Here is a 15,199-nt window from a genome sequence, read left to right as displayed (position 1 = left end):
ACTCTTGAATAACGGGAATGCTCACTTATCTATGGCTAATCTTTTGTGAGATAGTCTCGATCTGTCACCAGGCTGGAGTACAGTGGCACAACCATGGCTCACTGCAGCCTTGACCTCCCAGGCTCAATGAATCCTCCTACCTCAGCCTCCCGGGTAGCTGGGACCACAGGCATGCACCACTATGACTGCTTAATTTTTGTATTTTTTGTAGAGCTGGGATTTTGCTATGTTGCCTGGGCTGGTCTCAAACTCCTCAGCTCAAGTCATCCACCCAAAGTGCTGGGATTCCAGGCATGAGCCACCTCGCCAGCCCATGTCAAATTTAAAAAAATCATTGCCAAAAGGAAAAGGACCATCGTGAGCTCAAACGCCCAGCCTGTGGTCATCCCCCTGCCCGTGCTGGGAAGGGACGTGGCAGTGGCCCTGCTGCTTCCATCATGGGGGCTCCCTGGGACCTGGGGGACCTGCCTGCATGGCTGAATCTTCCAGAGCCCCAAACTTCCCCTTGCATCAGGACTCCTGGATCCGCGTGGGGACCCACTGCCCAGGACAGTCCCTCGCCTCTGCCCCTGCGGCCCTCCCCCTGGGGATCATCCCACCCAGGAGCTGCCTCTGGGGCTTCTCTGGCTTTGGATGCTGCATCCAGCATGGGGCTAGGCTCTAGGAGAAGGTCAGGAAAAGGTTGCTGAGTGGAACTGAGCAGGAAAGCTGGTTCGGGAACTGCAAAGCAGGACCCAGTCCAAGGGCGTTTGGTGCCAGGCGGTAAACAAGGAAGCCAGCAGAATGTCACCGTGTGCCTGGCAGGCTGAGTGTGGGCATTGTTAGCATGTGGGGTGGGCCGTGCGGGGTGCCCTGAGTGTGAGCACTGTTAGCAGGTAGGATGGGCCATGGCGGGGAATGGCCTGCAAGTTCTCTCCCTGGGCTGTCTTGCTAGCCCTGGCAAGGTGGGCTGAGTGGGAGGCCTCTGGTCCTGCCTGAGGTCCCTGGAGGGGATGAGGCATTGCTTATGTGGGGCGGTGTGTGCTGTGCATGAGGGCCAGGGGCTGCTGAGGCCTGAGGCTGTGGGTCACTCAGCAGGGTGGGCTTCCTCACTTCCGAGAGGCGCTGCCTACTCTGGCACTAAGGGTATGACCAGGGAGCTGGAGGCGCTGCCAGGGCTGGGGCCGGGGAGGGAGGGTGCAGGGGGGCGGGGAGGTGGGGCATTTCCAGATGAGCTTATTCTCCCCATCTATCCACATCTGTGGCTTGAGACTTCCTTGGAGGAGCAGAGTGGCAGCCCATGGGGTGGGGAGAAAGTCAGTGGGTGTGGAAATGTGCCTTGGTCAGTGGGGGCAGTGTGGGGCACGGGTGAGCCACTCCCCGTGTATGTGGGCAGGAGGCGCCTGCTCCAGAAGTCCCCTTTGTCCAAACCCGTCAGGAACTCGGGACGTGACGTCCAGCCACTAGGAAAATAAATCCAGGGAAGGGGCTGCCACTCTCGCGGCCCACTGCAGGCTGTGCTCGTGTCTTGGGCTCTATTCTCCCTAGGGTTTCCTGTGGAAGGAGCGACCCTGCAGGCAGGGGAAGCCACCTCCCAGACCCCGTCCCTCCTGGCCACGTGGCCAATGCTGAGTTTAAACAGCTGGGAGCCGTTTTCTGCCCACCGGCCTGACCCTGGTTCAGCTTGGACTTTATTCCAGGAGAAAACAGAGAGGAGCCACAGAACGCCACACTGAAGATTCCTCTCCTCCTGAGTCAATGGCAAGGTGCTCCTTGCACGATTGTCTGGGGACCCAGGAGTGACATATGTGGACAATTCGGCTAACAGGAGGGGCAGAGGGCAGCACTTGTGGTGAAACTAAACAGAAACGCTCCCCACCCTCTAAGGTGCCCTTACCCCCAGGCCCTTTTTAAAAATGCAGCCTGCCAGGTCTCACCTCCAGCAGACCAGGAACAAGCCTGGGAACGGGCATTTTAGAGAAGTTGACCTTGGTGGCCGGGGCACTGCATGCTGGGACCCCCCCTCTGCAGGAGTCTTCCTGACTGCCTTTGCTCATCCATTCAGTCAGCAAACACACATTGAGCACCCACTGTATACCTGAACCTGCTCTAGGGGTAGGGCTATGGGATGAGGAACAAGAGAGGGTGAGGCTGCCGTCCTACTGGGGGGAGACAGAAGACGGATGACGGGGTGAGGCTGTCTGCTGGGGAGCAGAAACACCAAGCAGAGGAGGGGTGGGGGTCGTGGCCGTGTCGGGGAGGGGCTGCCCCTTTCAAACACAGTGGTCAGGGAAGACCCCTCTGTTGGGGGACATTCTGAGTAAAGCCTGGGAGGCAGGGAGAGAGTGAGCCATGCAGGTATTTGGGAGAGGGCATTCCAGCAGGGCACATCTCGTGCAAAGGCCCTGGGGCGGCCCGAGCTCCACGGGACTGGGGAGCAGCAAGGAGGCCAGAATGTGCAGAGTGCAGGAGGCAGGAGGGAGAGGTAAGTGACCAGGTCAGGGAGAGTCCAGAGCTGTGCAGACCACACCTGGCCTCTTCCCAGTTCTCTTTGGCCACCCCCAAAAGGTATGTGCCACCTCTCGGCATCCTCCTGGCCAGCCACATGATTGAGGGGGGTAAGGCTCGATCCCTGGGTCTCCTTTGAGCGCCTGCTCTGTGCTGGGGGCAGCTGTCGCCAGCCCACAGGTGAGCAAGTCGTGGCTCCTGCAACTCAGGAGCTCACCACCAGGAAGGGGAGATGAGTCATGGAACCAAAGTAGGATGCTTGAAGGGCCTTGGAGCTGAGAGGAGGGACCTCGGATTGTGGGGGTTTCAAGTAAGGACGATCTTGCAGCTTAGCAGGGCCGGGCCCTCGGCTGGTGAGGAGACTGAGGGAGGAGGAAGAGCTGCACAACCCAGGCTGTGTCGGGCTGCGCTGATGGAGACTGTGCCTGGGGACCGTGCCTGGGGACTGTGGCTGGGGACCATGCCTGGGGACTGTGCCTGGGGACCGTGCCTGGGGACTGTGGCTGGGGACCATGCTTGGGGACCGTGCCTAGGGACGGTGGCTGCTTGACCTGGGCCTCTGGAACACAGGACTCCATCCAGAGCAGCCATGCTCACCGACCCAAGGGGGTGGCAGCACTAGGATCCCAGGGTCTGCATCTCCCTTCTCCCTGCCTGATGCTTATGGAGGGACGCTGGGCACTGCAGGGTTGGGGGCATCATGCCCCTGCAGCCCTTCCCCACTCCAGGTGGCATGCTGGCCTGTTTCTATCCTGATGTCACCTGCCTGCCCCGGCTGTCACTCACTCATTTCCATGTACTCTGGGGTGAGGCCCGCGAAGGGCTCCAGGTTGTAATCCACCTCGTACCGCTGCTTCCTCTTCACACACTCCTCGTGGTCAGGGGGGCTCTGCCGCTTCAGCTTCAGGTAGCGGATGAGCTTCTTCATCTTCCTGAGAGATGAGACATCATGCAGTTAGGTTTGCAGGAAGGTGAATTTGGGGGCTTGGGTCTGGCACCTCTAGTGATGTGTCTTTTTTTCTTTTTGAGACAGAGTTTCACTCTTTTTGCTCAGGCTGGAGTGTAGTGGCCCTGTCTCAGCTCACTGCAACCTCTGCCTTCTTGGTTCAAACAATTCTCTTGCCTCAGCCTCCCGAGTAGCTGGGACTACAGGCACATGCTGCCACGCCTGGCTAATTTTTTGTATTTTAAGTAGAGATGGGGTTTCACAGTGTTGCCCAGGCCGGTCTTGAACTCCTGAGCTCAGGCAATCTGCCCATCTGTGCCTCCCAAAGTACTAGGATTATAGGCATGAGCCACCGCGCCTGGCCTCCAGTGATATTTCTGTTTCTGCTTTAAATCCAGAATTTACTTGTTTGCCATCATTTCTTTATCGATGATCTCTTCTGCTCTTTCCCCAAAAGGCAGGGGGCAAGTGTCATGGCTTTGCTGGCTACAGAAGGAAACGGAGGTGCAGGGAGGGCAAACGACCACTTGTGAACCACAGGAGGGCCCAGCAGGCATCAGGGACACAAGAACAGTGGAGGATGGTCATGCCCAGGTGGACTCCTGGGGAAGGACACAGATCATGGAAAATGGCCTGACAAGTTCTTGACTCCAGAGACCCAGCAGCCATTGGGGAGGTGGGAATGGGATATGGATTTCCGAAGGGTACAAGGTAACAACGAGGCCGAGTCCCCCAACCTCCATCTGGAAACCCTGGGGAGCCAGCATCGGGCTTGGGGGCACCTGGTGGTACCCCCCATCCTCAGCCAGCATGGGGAGTGGGGTGTCATTCTGACTTCCTCTCCCTCCTTCGTCCAAAATGGGGTGGCTTTATTTTTTAATGTTTTTATTATTTATTTATTTTTTTGAGACGGAGTCTCGGTCTGTCGCCCAGGCTGGAGTGCAGTGGTGCGATCTCGGCTCACTGCAACCTCCACCTCCTGGGTTCAAGGGGTTCTCCTGCCTCAGCCTCCCAGGTAGCTGGGACTACAGGCGCCCACCACCACGCCCGGCTAATTTTTGTAGTTTTAGTAGAGGTGGGGTTTCACCATGTTGGCCAGGCTGGTCTCGAATTATTGACCTCAAGTGATCCGCCTGCCTCAGCCTCCCAAAGTGCTGGGATTACAGTTATGAGCCACTGTGCGCGGCCCTGTTTTTATTTTTTAAAACAGGGTCTCACTCTGTGGCCCATGCTAGAGTGCAGTGGTACAATCATAGCTCACTGCAGCTTGCAACTCCTGGGCTCCAGCGATCCTCCCGCCTCAGCCTCCTGAGTAGCTGGGACTACAGGCACGCACCAGCACACCTGGCTAACTTTTTATTTTTTGTAGAGGTGCAGTCTCGCTTTGTGCTCAGGCTGGTCTTGATTTCCTAGGCTCAAATGGTCCTTCTGCCTCAGCTTCCCAAAGTGCTGGGATTACAGGCGTCAGCCACCATGCCTGGCCTGGGGTGGCTTTTGCCCCACCTTCCCTCTGTGTCCTCCTTCTCTCCCTGCTTCTAGTGCCCCCATCTTGGTTGAGGCCCCGCGTCCACCCAGACCCCCGCAGGAGCCACCCACACACCCCTCCGCCTGGCCCCGCCTCTGCCGCTCTAACCCGCTGCAGCACACTCACGGGATGCCGATCTCGAACAGGTTGTTCTGGATCAGCTGTTTCCCCAGCATGATGATGCTGAGCTGGATGCATAGCTCCATCAGGCAGCCCCCTGGCGCACACTGTGGACAGAGAGCAGCATCAGCCACGCTACAGGGACACCGAGAGAGGGAACGCAGCCCTGCAGGGAGGCCCACCCTCATGCTGTGGGTTGACCTGCGTCCTCCAAAAAAAGACGCTCAGGTTCTAATCCCCGCCACCTGGGAACGTGGCCTTATTTGCAAAAAGGGTCTTTGCAAATGTAGTCAAGTCAGGGTGTTTTCATGCTGGGGTAGGGTGGGCGCCCATCTGAGGACTGATGTCCTCAGAAAAAGAGAAGGCGCGGGCACAGAGAGAAGAGGCAGCGTGAACATGGCGGCAGAGGGTGGAGAGGCAAGTAAAGGAACCATGAGGGCTTCCGTAGTCCCCAGAAGCTGGGAGAGGCAAGGCAGGTCCTCCCCTAGAACCCTTGAAGGGAACACAGCCCGGCTAACACCTGGATGTTGCACTTCCGACCTTCAGAACTGTAAGACCCCCATCTCTGTTACTTTAAGTCTGTGGGATCGAGTTGCGGCAGCCCCAGGAAACGGACACACTCCGCCTACAGGCTGCTGTGCTTGGGGCTGCGGATGGGAGCGGGGAGCGCACTGGGAGGGAGTAGGCAGGGGTGGGGCAGGGCCTCAGGGCGCCTCCTTTTTTCCAGGGCCACTGGCCGGTCCCATGCACCAGTCAGCATCCACTGGCTCTGCACCACCATGGCAGGCTGAGCCCCACAGGAGGCAGCAGCCACCCCTCTGAGGCCTAATGTCCCTGACTCAGTGGGCCTTTGCCATCTTAGGCCTGGGACCCGGCAAGCAGGTGACAGTCAGAAACCTAGGTGGGCTGGAAGTTTAACTTGTCCAAGCAAAGAGAACACCAGTGATGCATGGTGACCCCTGAGGCACAGTAAACTTGTTCTGCATTCCAAATAAAACCTAACAAACCCCACACTTGTCTTAGAGAGCCATGCTTTCGGAAAAAGCAATTACACCATCTGCTTTATTATATGACTTTCTGACCCGGGACGAGTGTGACAGGGGATCATCACGTAAAAAGGAAAGAGCATTTCAGAAGCTTGGCGCAGATGCCCATTACTGTGGAGGAGGCCCGTGTCTTGGGCTGCCCAGGGGCCTGCATTCAGGTAGTCGAACCTCTAGGCTGCACTCCAGACAGCCAGATCACCCTGTACCTGATGTCCGCCCCATCCTCTATATCTTATTCCACAGGGTCTTTATCAAGAAGACTCACCCTCTTATTTTCTGATCAGCTGAATTACTCTGTGGGTTGGAAATGCTGAGACCAGAACCACTGATAGGCTCTGAAGCCCTGGCTTGGTCTGATGGAGCCCCTGGTTGTGGGACAAACAGTGGAGCAAGTCCATGGGCCGTGACAGAGGCTGAACCAGGCTGGCACAACCAGACCTTCTATGGCCAGGATCGCTGGGCAGAAAGCACATGCCACCAGCATGGTGTTTGAGGGTAAAGAGACAAGCATTTCAATGTCGAGTAAAAAAAAAAAGTTAGCTAAGTTCTGTTTTGTCCTCATTAATTCATCTTTTTTTTTTTTTTTTTTTGAAATGGTTCCTTGCTCTGTCACCCAGGATGAAGTGCAGTGGCGAAATCTCAGCTCACCGCAACCTCCATCTTCCAGGTTCAAGCGATTCTCATGCCTCAGCCTCTCGAGGAGGTGGGATTACAGGCATGCACCACCACACCCGGCTAATTTTTTGTGTTTTTAGTAGAGATGGGGTTTCACCATGTTGGCCAGGCTGCTCTCGAACTCCTGACCTCAGGTGATCCACCAGTCTCGGCCTCCCAAAGTGCTGGGATTACAGGCATGAGCCACTGCGCCCGTCCCTCATTAATTCATCTTAACCAGAACAGAAATATTCAGTCTCACAAAAAAAGAAAAGAAAACCAGATGTCGTGTTTTTCTTTCATTAACTCTACAGCGACTTTATCCTTCTAGGTGATTCTATATGAACACACCAGATAAGATCAAAGCCCACCCCACCACGTCAGGGGAACAGAAAAGTTTCCAGCAAGAAGGAAAGAAACCCGCTGCTCTTTGCTGAACAAATGTGCTGCAGCTGCTTCTCCCAAGTGCATGGTGTAGACAAATCGTAAGCAAAACAGAAGGGGCTGCCAGAGATGAATAAAATTTCAGTTACCTCTTCCATTCGGAAGGAACGGAAAATGTACACATAGTCACCCGGGCGTCCGACAAACCTGAAACGATGGGGGAGGTCGTTAGAGAGAAGATGAGCCCCTGGCTCAGCTCGGGGAGAGACCCCCAAGTGGGGACTGTGCAGCGTGTGAGTCCTGCAGGCCGAGACTCAAGGGTATCTACAGGCGGCCCTCCCTGCCTGGCGCATCTGCTAAAAGATGACCACAGTGGTTTTCACTGGTCAAAGGTTGGATTCCCAAACCCAGAGAGGGATCAGAAAAAGGAACTTCTTCAATAAGAGGCCACGAGACTGAGAGGCAGCAGGAAGGGGCCCAGGAGGGGATTAAGGCAAAGACCACCTCGGCCTGAAGACTGCAAGCTGTTGCGCTAGCTGCCTGGGACTCAGGATGTGCCGCTGGCACAGTGGGGTCCATGGACAGCTGGCACAGAAGCACTCTGGGGACCTTGGGCAGCTGGGGCAGGTGGTGGCCAAAGGCCACCCTGGGTGGGGATAGACAGCCTCTCGGCTTTCTAGGGGCTGGTGTGGGGCGTGTAGGCTTCCAAGAGCCTGCTCCATCCTGGATGCGCTCGGGGGCACTGGACCCCTTGGTGGGACCCTGGGCCAGGAGGGCGGGCATGGCACTGGTGAATCACATGATGTGGAGGAGGCAGCCTTTTTGGGGGCTCTGAGATCAGACCAGCCAGTCCCTTGCAGGAGTGGTGGTGGGGGTGGGGGGCATCATTGTGGGTGGGCCGCAGGCCCCACCACAGCCTGGGATGGCTCCAGAGGGCCCAGGCGTGGAAGGTTTCACCCCTCCAGGAGCTGTGAAGAGGGCTCAAGTGGCCAGCAGCCGCATTTCCACACCCTCCTCTCTCCTTGTCCCCACTTTGTGGACTCCTCCCTACGTGGACTCCTCCCTACCTGCCGTGGGAGCACCTGGAGCTGGCTTCTGGGGTTCTCTGCCTGGACTTCCTCCTGCTGGAGCTTCCCACTGCCTGGAGTCCCTGGGGTCCCCTCTGCCCAGGGTCCTCACTGCCTGGGGTCCCCACTGCCCGGGGTCCCCACTGTCCGGGGCCCTCACTTCCGGGTCCTCACTCCCCAGTCCTCACTGCCTGGGGTCCCCACTGCCTGGGATCCCCACTGTCTGGGGTCCCCACTGCCCAAGGCCCTCACTCCCCGGTCCTCACTGCCCGAGGTCCTCACTGCCCAGGGCCCTCACTCCAAGGTCCTCACTGCCCGGGGTCCTCACTGCCCGGGGCCCTCACTGCCAGGTCCTCACTCCCCGGTCCTCACTGCCTGGGGTCCCCACGGCCCGGGGTCCTCACTGCCCAGGGCCCTCACTCCCGGGTCCTCACTCCCCGGTCCTCACTGCCTGGGTTCCCTGCCACCTGGACTCCCTGCTGCCCAGGGTCCCGCTGCTCTGGAGCCTCAGCAGGGCCCAGGCCTTCTCCCTGACCCTCTTTGGCTGTGGGTGCCATGGTGTCTGCCCTGCCCCGGGCTCCAGGTGCCCCCGACCTGTGGGGAGGGAGAGCCCTCTCCTGGACCTGGGAGAAGCGAGATGGGGGAAAGGCTGAAGATGTCCCTACCGGCCTTTGAAGAACGCCACGTAAAAGATGGGGGTGTAGGAGTTCACAAACTTCAGCAGGAAAGCCTTGAAGATCAGCCTCTCCTCAAAGCTTTTCTCCGTCTTTGGGACCTCTAGAGGGAGGGGTAGGATGATACTGAGGCTGTGGCTGGGATGGCCCCCAACAGCCTGCCTGGTCCAGCTTCTGGCTGGCCACTGGCACAGTCACTCAGTCGGCTCTCATAGGCGCACCATGGCCTGTGCTCAGGATACCCATTGAGAACCAGGGAGCTGGGGCCCAGAGAAGTTAAGCAACAAACTCAAGGATGCACAGCAAGAGGCAGGCGACTCCAGCTGCCTGAGTCCAGGCCACGGGTACCTGGAACATGGGCACTCACCGATCTTGGTGAGCCATCGGGCTATGCAGCCATACACCTCGTCCAGGAGGATGATGACCACTAGGTTGATGATGACCGCGGTGGCTGTGACTGTGACCCGGATGTTGGACCGCACGGAGGGGGAGGAGTTCATGGCCAAGGCGGCGGCCATGGAGATTCTGTAGATGATGACGCCGAGGACGATGGCAAACGTCACTGCAATCTGCAGGGGGGAAAGGGGCACTCTTGGTTGGGGGCCCACCCAGGACCTTCCTGGGCCTGCCCCATCTGCTCCCTCAGTCCAGCTGTCCCCCAACCTTCCTGCTCTTCTGCTTCAAAACAAGCACTGACATTTCTTGGGCACCTGCCAAATGCCAGGGGCTTTCTGTGCATTAACCCACCAGAGACAGATGGACGAGGGGCTAGTTTCTGTTCCATGGACAAGGACACTGAGGTTCAGAGAGGTTACGTAGACAGGCCAGGTCACCCAGCTCAGGAGCTGGGATTTACCAGGCAGTCTGCCCAAGCCTGCAGTTCACAAGATCTTTGTGCTACCATCGTCCCGGAGCCCAGGCACCGTCCCCAAGCACAACCCAGGACACAGTATGGCCGCCATGCCAGTGGCTTGTCCCAGAGCAGACTGACTGCGGGATGGGGCTTCTCCCCCAACCCATGGTGAGCTCAGGGACATCCTCAGGTGGTGCAGGGCTGAGGTGTGCCTCTCTCACAGCCACCTCCCAGGGACTCCCCTGGTAAAGGAGGCAGGTGTGGCCTGGGATGGGGCAGGGCTTTGGGTCTGGCTGGAGATGCTTTGGGTCCCTTCTCCCAGCCAGCAGCACCCTTCTAGCTCTCCCACCAGAGTGAGCCCCTCCTCTTGCCAAACGTACCGTGGGACCAGAACATTCCATAAAACTTGGGTTGGTGGTTGCCTGAGAAACCGTGGTGGGAGTTGGCTACAATGACAAGATTGTTCCACACACCTCTGTCTGTCTGTCTGTCTGGGCTCCCTCGCCCTGCCCTGCCCCGCCCTGCCCAGGGGTGTGGATGCCCCATTCTGAGCCCTCATTGAGGATGGATGGACCGAGGGCTGGGCAGGAGAAGCACACAGCAAAGCCAGGCTCCTCACCCAGGTGTGAAACCACCCGCAGGACACAGGCTCTGTCTTGTCACCCTGTGTCCCCGTGTTCCAGGAAATCGCATATTTGCTCCCATGCAAGGGTGCAGAGGGCAGGTTCAGTCCCTGCTGGCACAGTCACAGGTGGCTCCCAGGACTAGCAGGCCCAGGAGGCCTGGGGCTGCCCTGTGTGTCTCCCAGTTGCAGCCTGGGATGGGTCTGTTTGCCCCAGAGGGAGTCTGCAGCTTTCAGAAACCTAGAAAAGCTCTTATTTCATGTTCTGGGCCGTTACCACCGGCTTCTGCAGGCATCTGCCAGTGACACATGGTGACTGCACCCTGCCCAGGAAAACGCCTGCAGCCCTCACCACACCCTGACGAAGGAGCAGCCCTGCTGCGAGGCGTGGGGACCACTCCCTGGCCAGCTCCGGGGAACAAGGGCTTTCCTTGGAAAACCCCTCGGTCCTGCCAAGAGGCCTCCAGGATGTCTGTCCCCGTGCCAGCATGCGGAGGTGCAGCTGGAGCGCCAGGCCTGTGGGTGACTCAGCGAGGGAGGCCCTCCACCCCAGCGGGCGCGTCCCCTGCCCTGCCACGGGGCAGTCGGGCCCACAACAGGCACGCCCTGCAGCAGGCTCCCTTCCAATCTCCCTGGTCCATCTCCCCCGCATCCCCAGGACCAGGGGCGTGTGGGGCACATCCTAGGTGCTCAACCAACGTTTGTTCGCTGAATGAAACTCCCAAGTTGAAGACAAAGCTGTGTCCTCTTCAACCCTATGAAGCCCTTGTGACAGGGGTTTACCAGTACGTCAAGGCTGGGAAAAGAGCCGGCTACTTCCCTATCCAATATCCTCTGTCTTTCCTCTACCATCCCGCCTTGCTGAGACGGCAGTGTGTGCTCATTCCTGAGCCTCCCTGCAGAGGAGGTGGCCACAGTTCTGACCAATGAGATGCAAGCAGAGGTGTGGTAGGTCTTCTGTGAAAGCACCTTCAGACAGGGGCTGCCACCCCTGGCCCATCTCTTCCCCCGCCCTTCCCCTTCTTCCAGCCTGGAGAGTGGAAGTGATGCTGGAGGTGCAGCAGCCATGTTGTGACCAAGAGGGGACCCACTCCTAGGACAGGCGAGCAGAAGGTCAGAGAAGCCAGTGACTCTGATGGCATCGTGGGGCCACCAGACCAGCACTAGACGGCCACCTCCTTCCCGGCCCTGCATTGGCCCTTCTGCGACAATGCTGCTGCTTCTGCAGTGGGAGTGGCTGAACCTCAGGCTAGCCTCCCCTGGGTGAGGGATGGGGAGGCTCCGGTTATCTCCCAACCCCCTAGCCTGGCGCCTGGCCAGAGGGGACACATCCCCTCAACACGAGGCCGGGTGCCCTCCCACCAAGTCACCGAGAGCACAACAGCCCCCAGCCCCCACCGAGGGGGTCCCCTTCTCCAGGTAAGGGGGATGAGCAGGCCCCACCACTGAGGCCACCCTCCTCTGGACTTCTTTATGTCGGCCAGCGTCCCTCTTACTGTACGTAAGAGCATGAGGGGACACTGGATCTTCCCACTTCTTCCATGACTTGGTCAGGGGGCCCTTGGCCCCTCACTCAACCCAGAAAACAAAGACAGCCCCCCGCCTCTGTCTCTCCAAGTTCCTACAGAATGGCATGGATCTTGGAGCAGACAGTCTGACTGGCACCAGCTTCTGCAGGCATATGCCAGTGACTACATGGTGACCACAGCCACCACCTCTGGCTGGCGCTGGAGGAGAAGTGCAGCTTTCTGGCTTTAGTTTCTGTATCAGCAGGAGGGGGATGGTACCAGGACTGGCCAGTGACGAGACGCTCTGGTGAGGCCCTCAGTGCACAGCTGCCAACCTGGGCTCCAGTACCAGGACTCGGGGCTAGGTGGCCACAGGAGGCGCTGCCTTCAAGCTGTTGGGCTGGACGAGGGCAGGGTCATTTGTAACATGACCACGGCTGGCTCCGAGTACTTGGGGGGTGATGGAAACACAGCTAGCAGGCGGCCAAGGCCGAATCCATTGGGGGTTGAAGTCCCTGGGATTGAAATCCCCTAAAAGCCACAAGATGTTTGCCCACGAGCCACGTCACAGACTTGTGGTCCCTGAGTAGCACTATCGTGTCCTGTCTGCATGTTATTTATTTAATAGTTTTCTTTTTTAAAATTTTAAAAAATTTGTTTTTACTTAATTTAATGCTGATGCCTGTATCAGGGCTCAAGTCATGTTTTGGTCACAAAATAAACATAAACAGGTTTTTTTTTTTTTTTTTTTTTTTTGAGACAGGGTCTCGCTCTGTCACCCATACTGGAGTGCAGTGGCGTGACCACAGCTCACTGCAGCCTCGACTTCTCAGTCTCCAGCAATTCTCCCACTACAGCCTCCCGAATAGCTGGGACCACAGGCGCGCACGACCACACCAGCTAATTTTTGTATTTTTGGTTTTGCCATGTGGCCCAGGCTAGTCTCAAACTCTTAAGCTCAAGCAATCTTCCTGCCTCGGCCTCCCAAAGTGCTGGGAATACAGGTGTGAGCCACTGCACCCGGCCCATTTAATGGTTTTCTTAAAAAGTCTTCAGTTTCATCTTAAATGATATCTTTGAATCCCAGGCTTGAATTACTAGATACTCAAATAATTGTGTCTCTCAAAATGAAAGCTGTGTATCAGGGACCACAGAAATCATCTCATGTACTCCCTGGCGTGTGAAGCCCCCACTGGGGGTCACTTTGGAACCCTGGTCTCTTCCCATTTTAGGGGTAGTGGTGAGTCTTCCCCACCCACAGCCCTGAGGAGATGGGGCCGGCGCACCCTGGGACCAGTGGCACCACCGTGTGAAAGGCTGAATCAGGTCTTGGAGGACACCAATCGCATCCTTTTTTTTTTTTTTTTTTTTTTGAGACAGAGTCTTGCTCTGTCACCCAGGCTGGAGTGCAGTGGTGTGATCTTGGCTCCCCGCAACCTCTGCCTCCCGGGTTCAAGCAATTGTCCTGCCTCAGCCTCCTGAGTAGCTGGGACTACAGGCATGCACCACCACACCAGCTAATTTTTGCATTTTTAGTAAGAGACGGGGTTTCACCATATTGGCCAGGCTGGTCTCGAACTCCTGACCTCAAGTGATCTGCCTGCCTCGGCCTCCCAAAGTGCTGGGATTACAGTCGTGAACCACCACGCCCGGCTGAAGCCAATCACTTCCTTGCGGTTTCCCCTGACTTCATCTGGCCTTAACCTTCTGGAACTTACCATGAAGATGATGGAGACCAAGTTAGTGAGGTAGGCTGGGAACCGATCTCTCCATGTCAGCTTCACTTTGTCAGTCTACAACACAAAACAATGCCCATCACTGTCTGGAACCATCACGATGAGACATCTCTGTGTGTCAGCGTGGGTGCATGTGCGTGCGTGCATGGGCCCAGGGACAACTTGAACAACAGAAATACTCAGAAAAACCTCAAAAATGCCCACAGGTGATGAGCCAGTGCAAACGCATAGGGTTCCAAGAAGCATTTCGGGGTTTATCACCTATGTCACAGGATAACGGGAGCAAGAACCGTTTAATACTGTGATTCCTCTGTGTGTAGGACATTGTAATGCCAGCTGCCTTTCTAAAGACTGTTGGACCCACGTCTGGGAGAAACCTGGACTTGGAGTCCATTTCTTCAGCTAAAAGTCTCACTTCTAGGTCTAGAAGATGGAAGATGTTTTCCCAGTGCCACCCAGACCATAATAGTTATTTTTCCTTTGTGGAGCAAGTTGAAACAAGCAGCTAGCACTACAAGTTAAAACGTCGTCTGCGGTGACACATGGCCTGAAGGCTCTCAGAACCCAGGTTGGCTTGGTCTGGAGAAACCCTAGGTAGAAGCTCATCACTAATCCGGGATGTTTCAAATGGGGGTGGATTTTTCCATGGGAAAATGCATGTATTAGGTCACAGAATGCAGACGGGCATGACACCGGAGGCCACTCGTTCTGGGGTGGGTGGCATGCATGTTAACGAGGAGACCAAGAAACACTTGCAGGCAGTTGTGACAAGCACGTTTCACGAGCTCCAAGTCAAGCCAGAGCCCCACCCCCGTCCCCGCCACCGCAGACCCACCATAGCCATGCAGTGCCATCGCAACATGCCGGGCTCACTGGGTGCCGAAGGAAGACAGAGAAACACGGATGTGAATGTTAAAAAAAAATATACAACAGTTTGTTGAGGAAAAACACAATCGACTTTGATTGCCTGCAAACAGTCAAGACGCACGCTGCCCGCAAAATAGAAAAGTACCAATTTCACCCCCGCCATGGCTGTCTTAACCCTCTGCTTCCATTTGTTGGTTGACTCCTCTGGAATATGCCGGCGCTTCTGAGGGGGGGTGGGGGAAAGAGAGCACCGTGCGGTGAAGCGGGAGGCGGCACCGCAGACCGCGGGGCCCAGGGAACCGTCCCCATCTTGGCAGCAGGCTGGCCCCTCCTGGTGCGGGCCGTAAGCTCACTGCCAAGGCTGACTCAGGTTCTGGGCGTTTTAAACAAGTAAGAGACGGCAGAGACCTACGTTCGGAAAGAACATCTGTAACAAAGGTGGTGGAGACGGGAGAGACTCCAGCACGCACCCTCCACTGGACCGCGTCATGCCCCATCTCACAGATGGTGGCTGGATTCCAGCGGGAGGTAGTGGCCAAAGGCGCAGGTCACCACCAGCATCTTATGACAGCAAGAAGGAAGCCACACCCAGAAGCCCAAGCTCATCCGCCAATTAGGTGGTGGGTCTCTTTCCATAAACGAATTCAGTGCCATAGCTGGAGGGAAATCAAAACCGCAGAGCAGCCACTGGGAGCCAAATGAAACGGAGG

At 57.0% G+C, this 15,199-nt stretch overlaps 1 protein-coding gene across 13 annotated transcripts in view; it reads right to left on the bottom strand.

Moving 5' to 3' along the window:
- Positions 1 to 15,199, bottom strand: part of ANO1 (anoctamin 1) — a 222,432-nt gene that overhangs the window by 19,241 nt on the left and 187,992 nt on the right. For 8 of the 13 annotated variants that reach the window (XM_016921437.3, XM_054662478.1, XM_016921442.3 and 5 more), the window contains 7 exons: positions 14,635 to 14,712; positions 13,605 to 13,679; positions 9,271 to 9,472; positions 8,895 to 9,006; positions 7,312 to 7,369; positions 5,085 to 5,185; positions 3,274 to 3,419 (listed from right to left, as the gene is read on the bottom strand). In XM_016921437.3, the coding sequence (XP_016776926.1) occupies positions 3,274 to 3,419; positions 5,085 to 5,185; positions 7,312 to 7,369; positions 8,895 to 9,006; positions 9,271 to 9,472; positions 13,605 to 13,679; positions 14,635 to 14,712 (772 nt within the window). The remainder of the gene's footprint in view (positions 1 to 3,273; positions 3,420 to 5,084; positions 5,186 to 7,311; positions 7,370 to 8,894; positions 9,007 to 9,270; positions 9,473 to 13,604; positions 13,680 to 14,634; positions 14,713 to 15,199) is intronic. The other 5 variants (XM_016921443.3, XM_054662480.1, XM_016921445.3 and 2 more) reach the window with 2 other exon arrangements.

The sequence above is a fragment of the Pan troglodytes genome, chromosome 9, assembly GCF_028858775.2.
Source record: "Pan troglodytes isolate AG18354 chromosome 9, NHGRI_mPanTro3-v2.0_pri, whole genome shotgun sequence".
Taxonomy (NCBI): domain Eukaryota; kingdom Metazoa; phylum Chordata; class Mammalia; order Primates; family Hominidae; genus Pan; species Pan troglodytes.
Note: the sequence above shows the minus strand (reverse complement) of the source record. Positions and strands in the feature narration are given on the sequence as shown.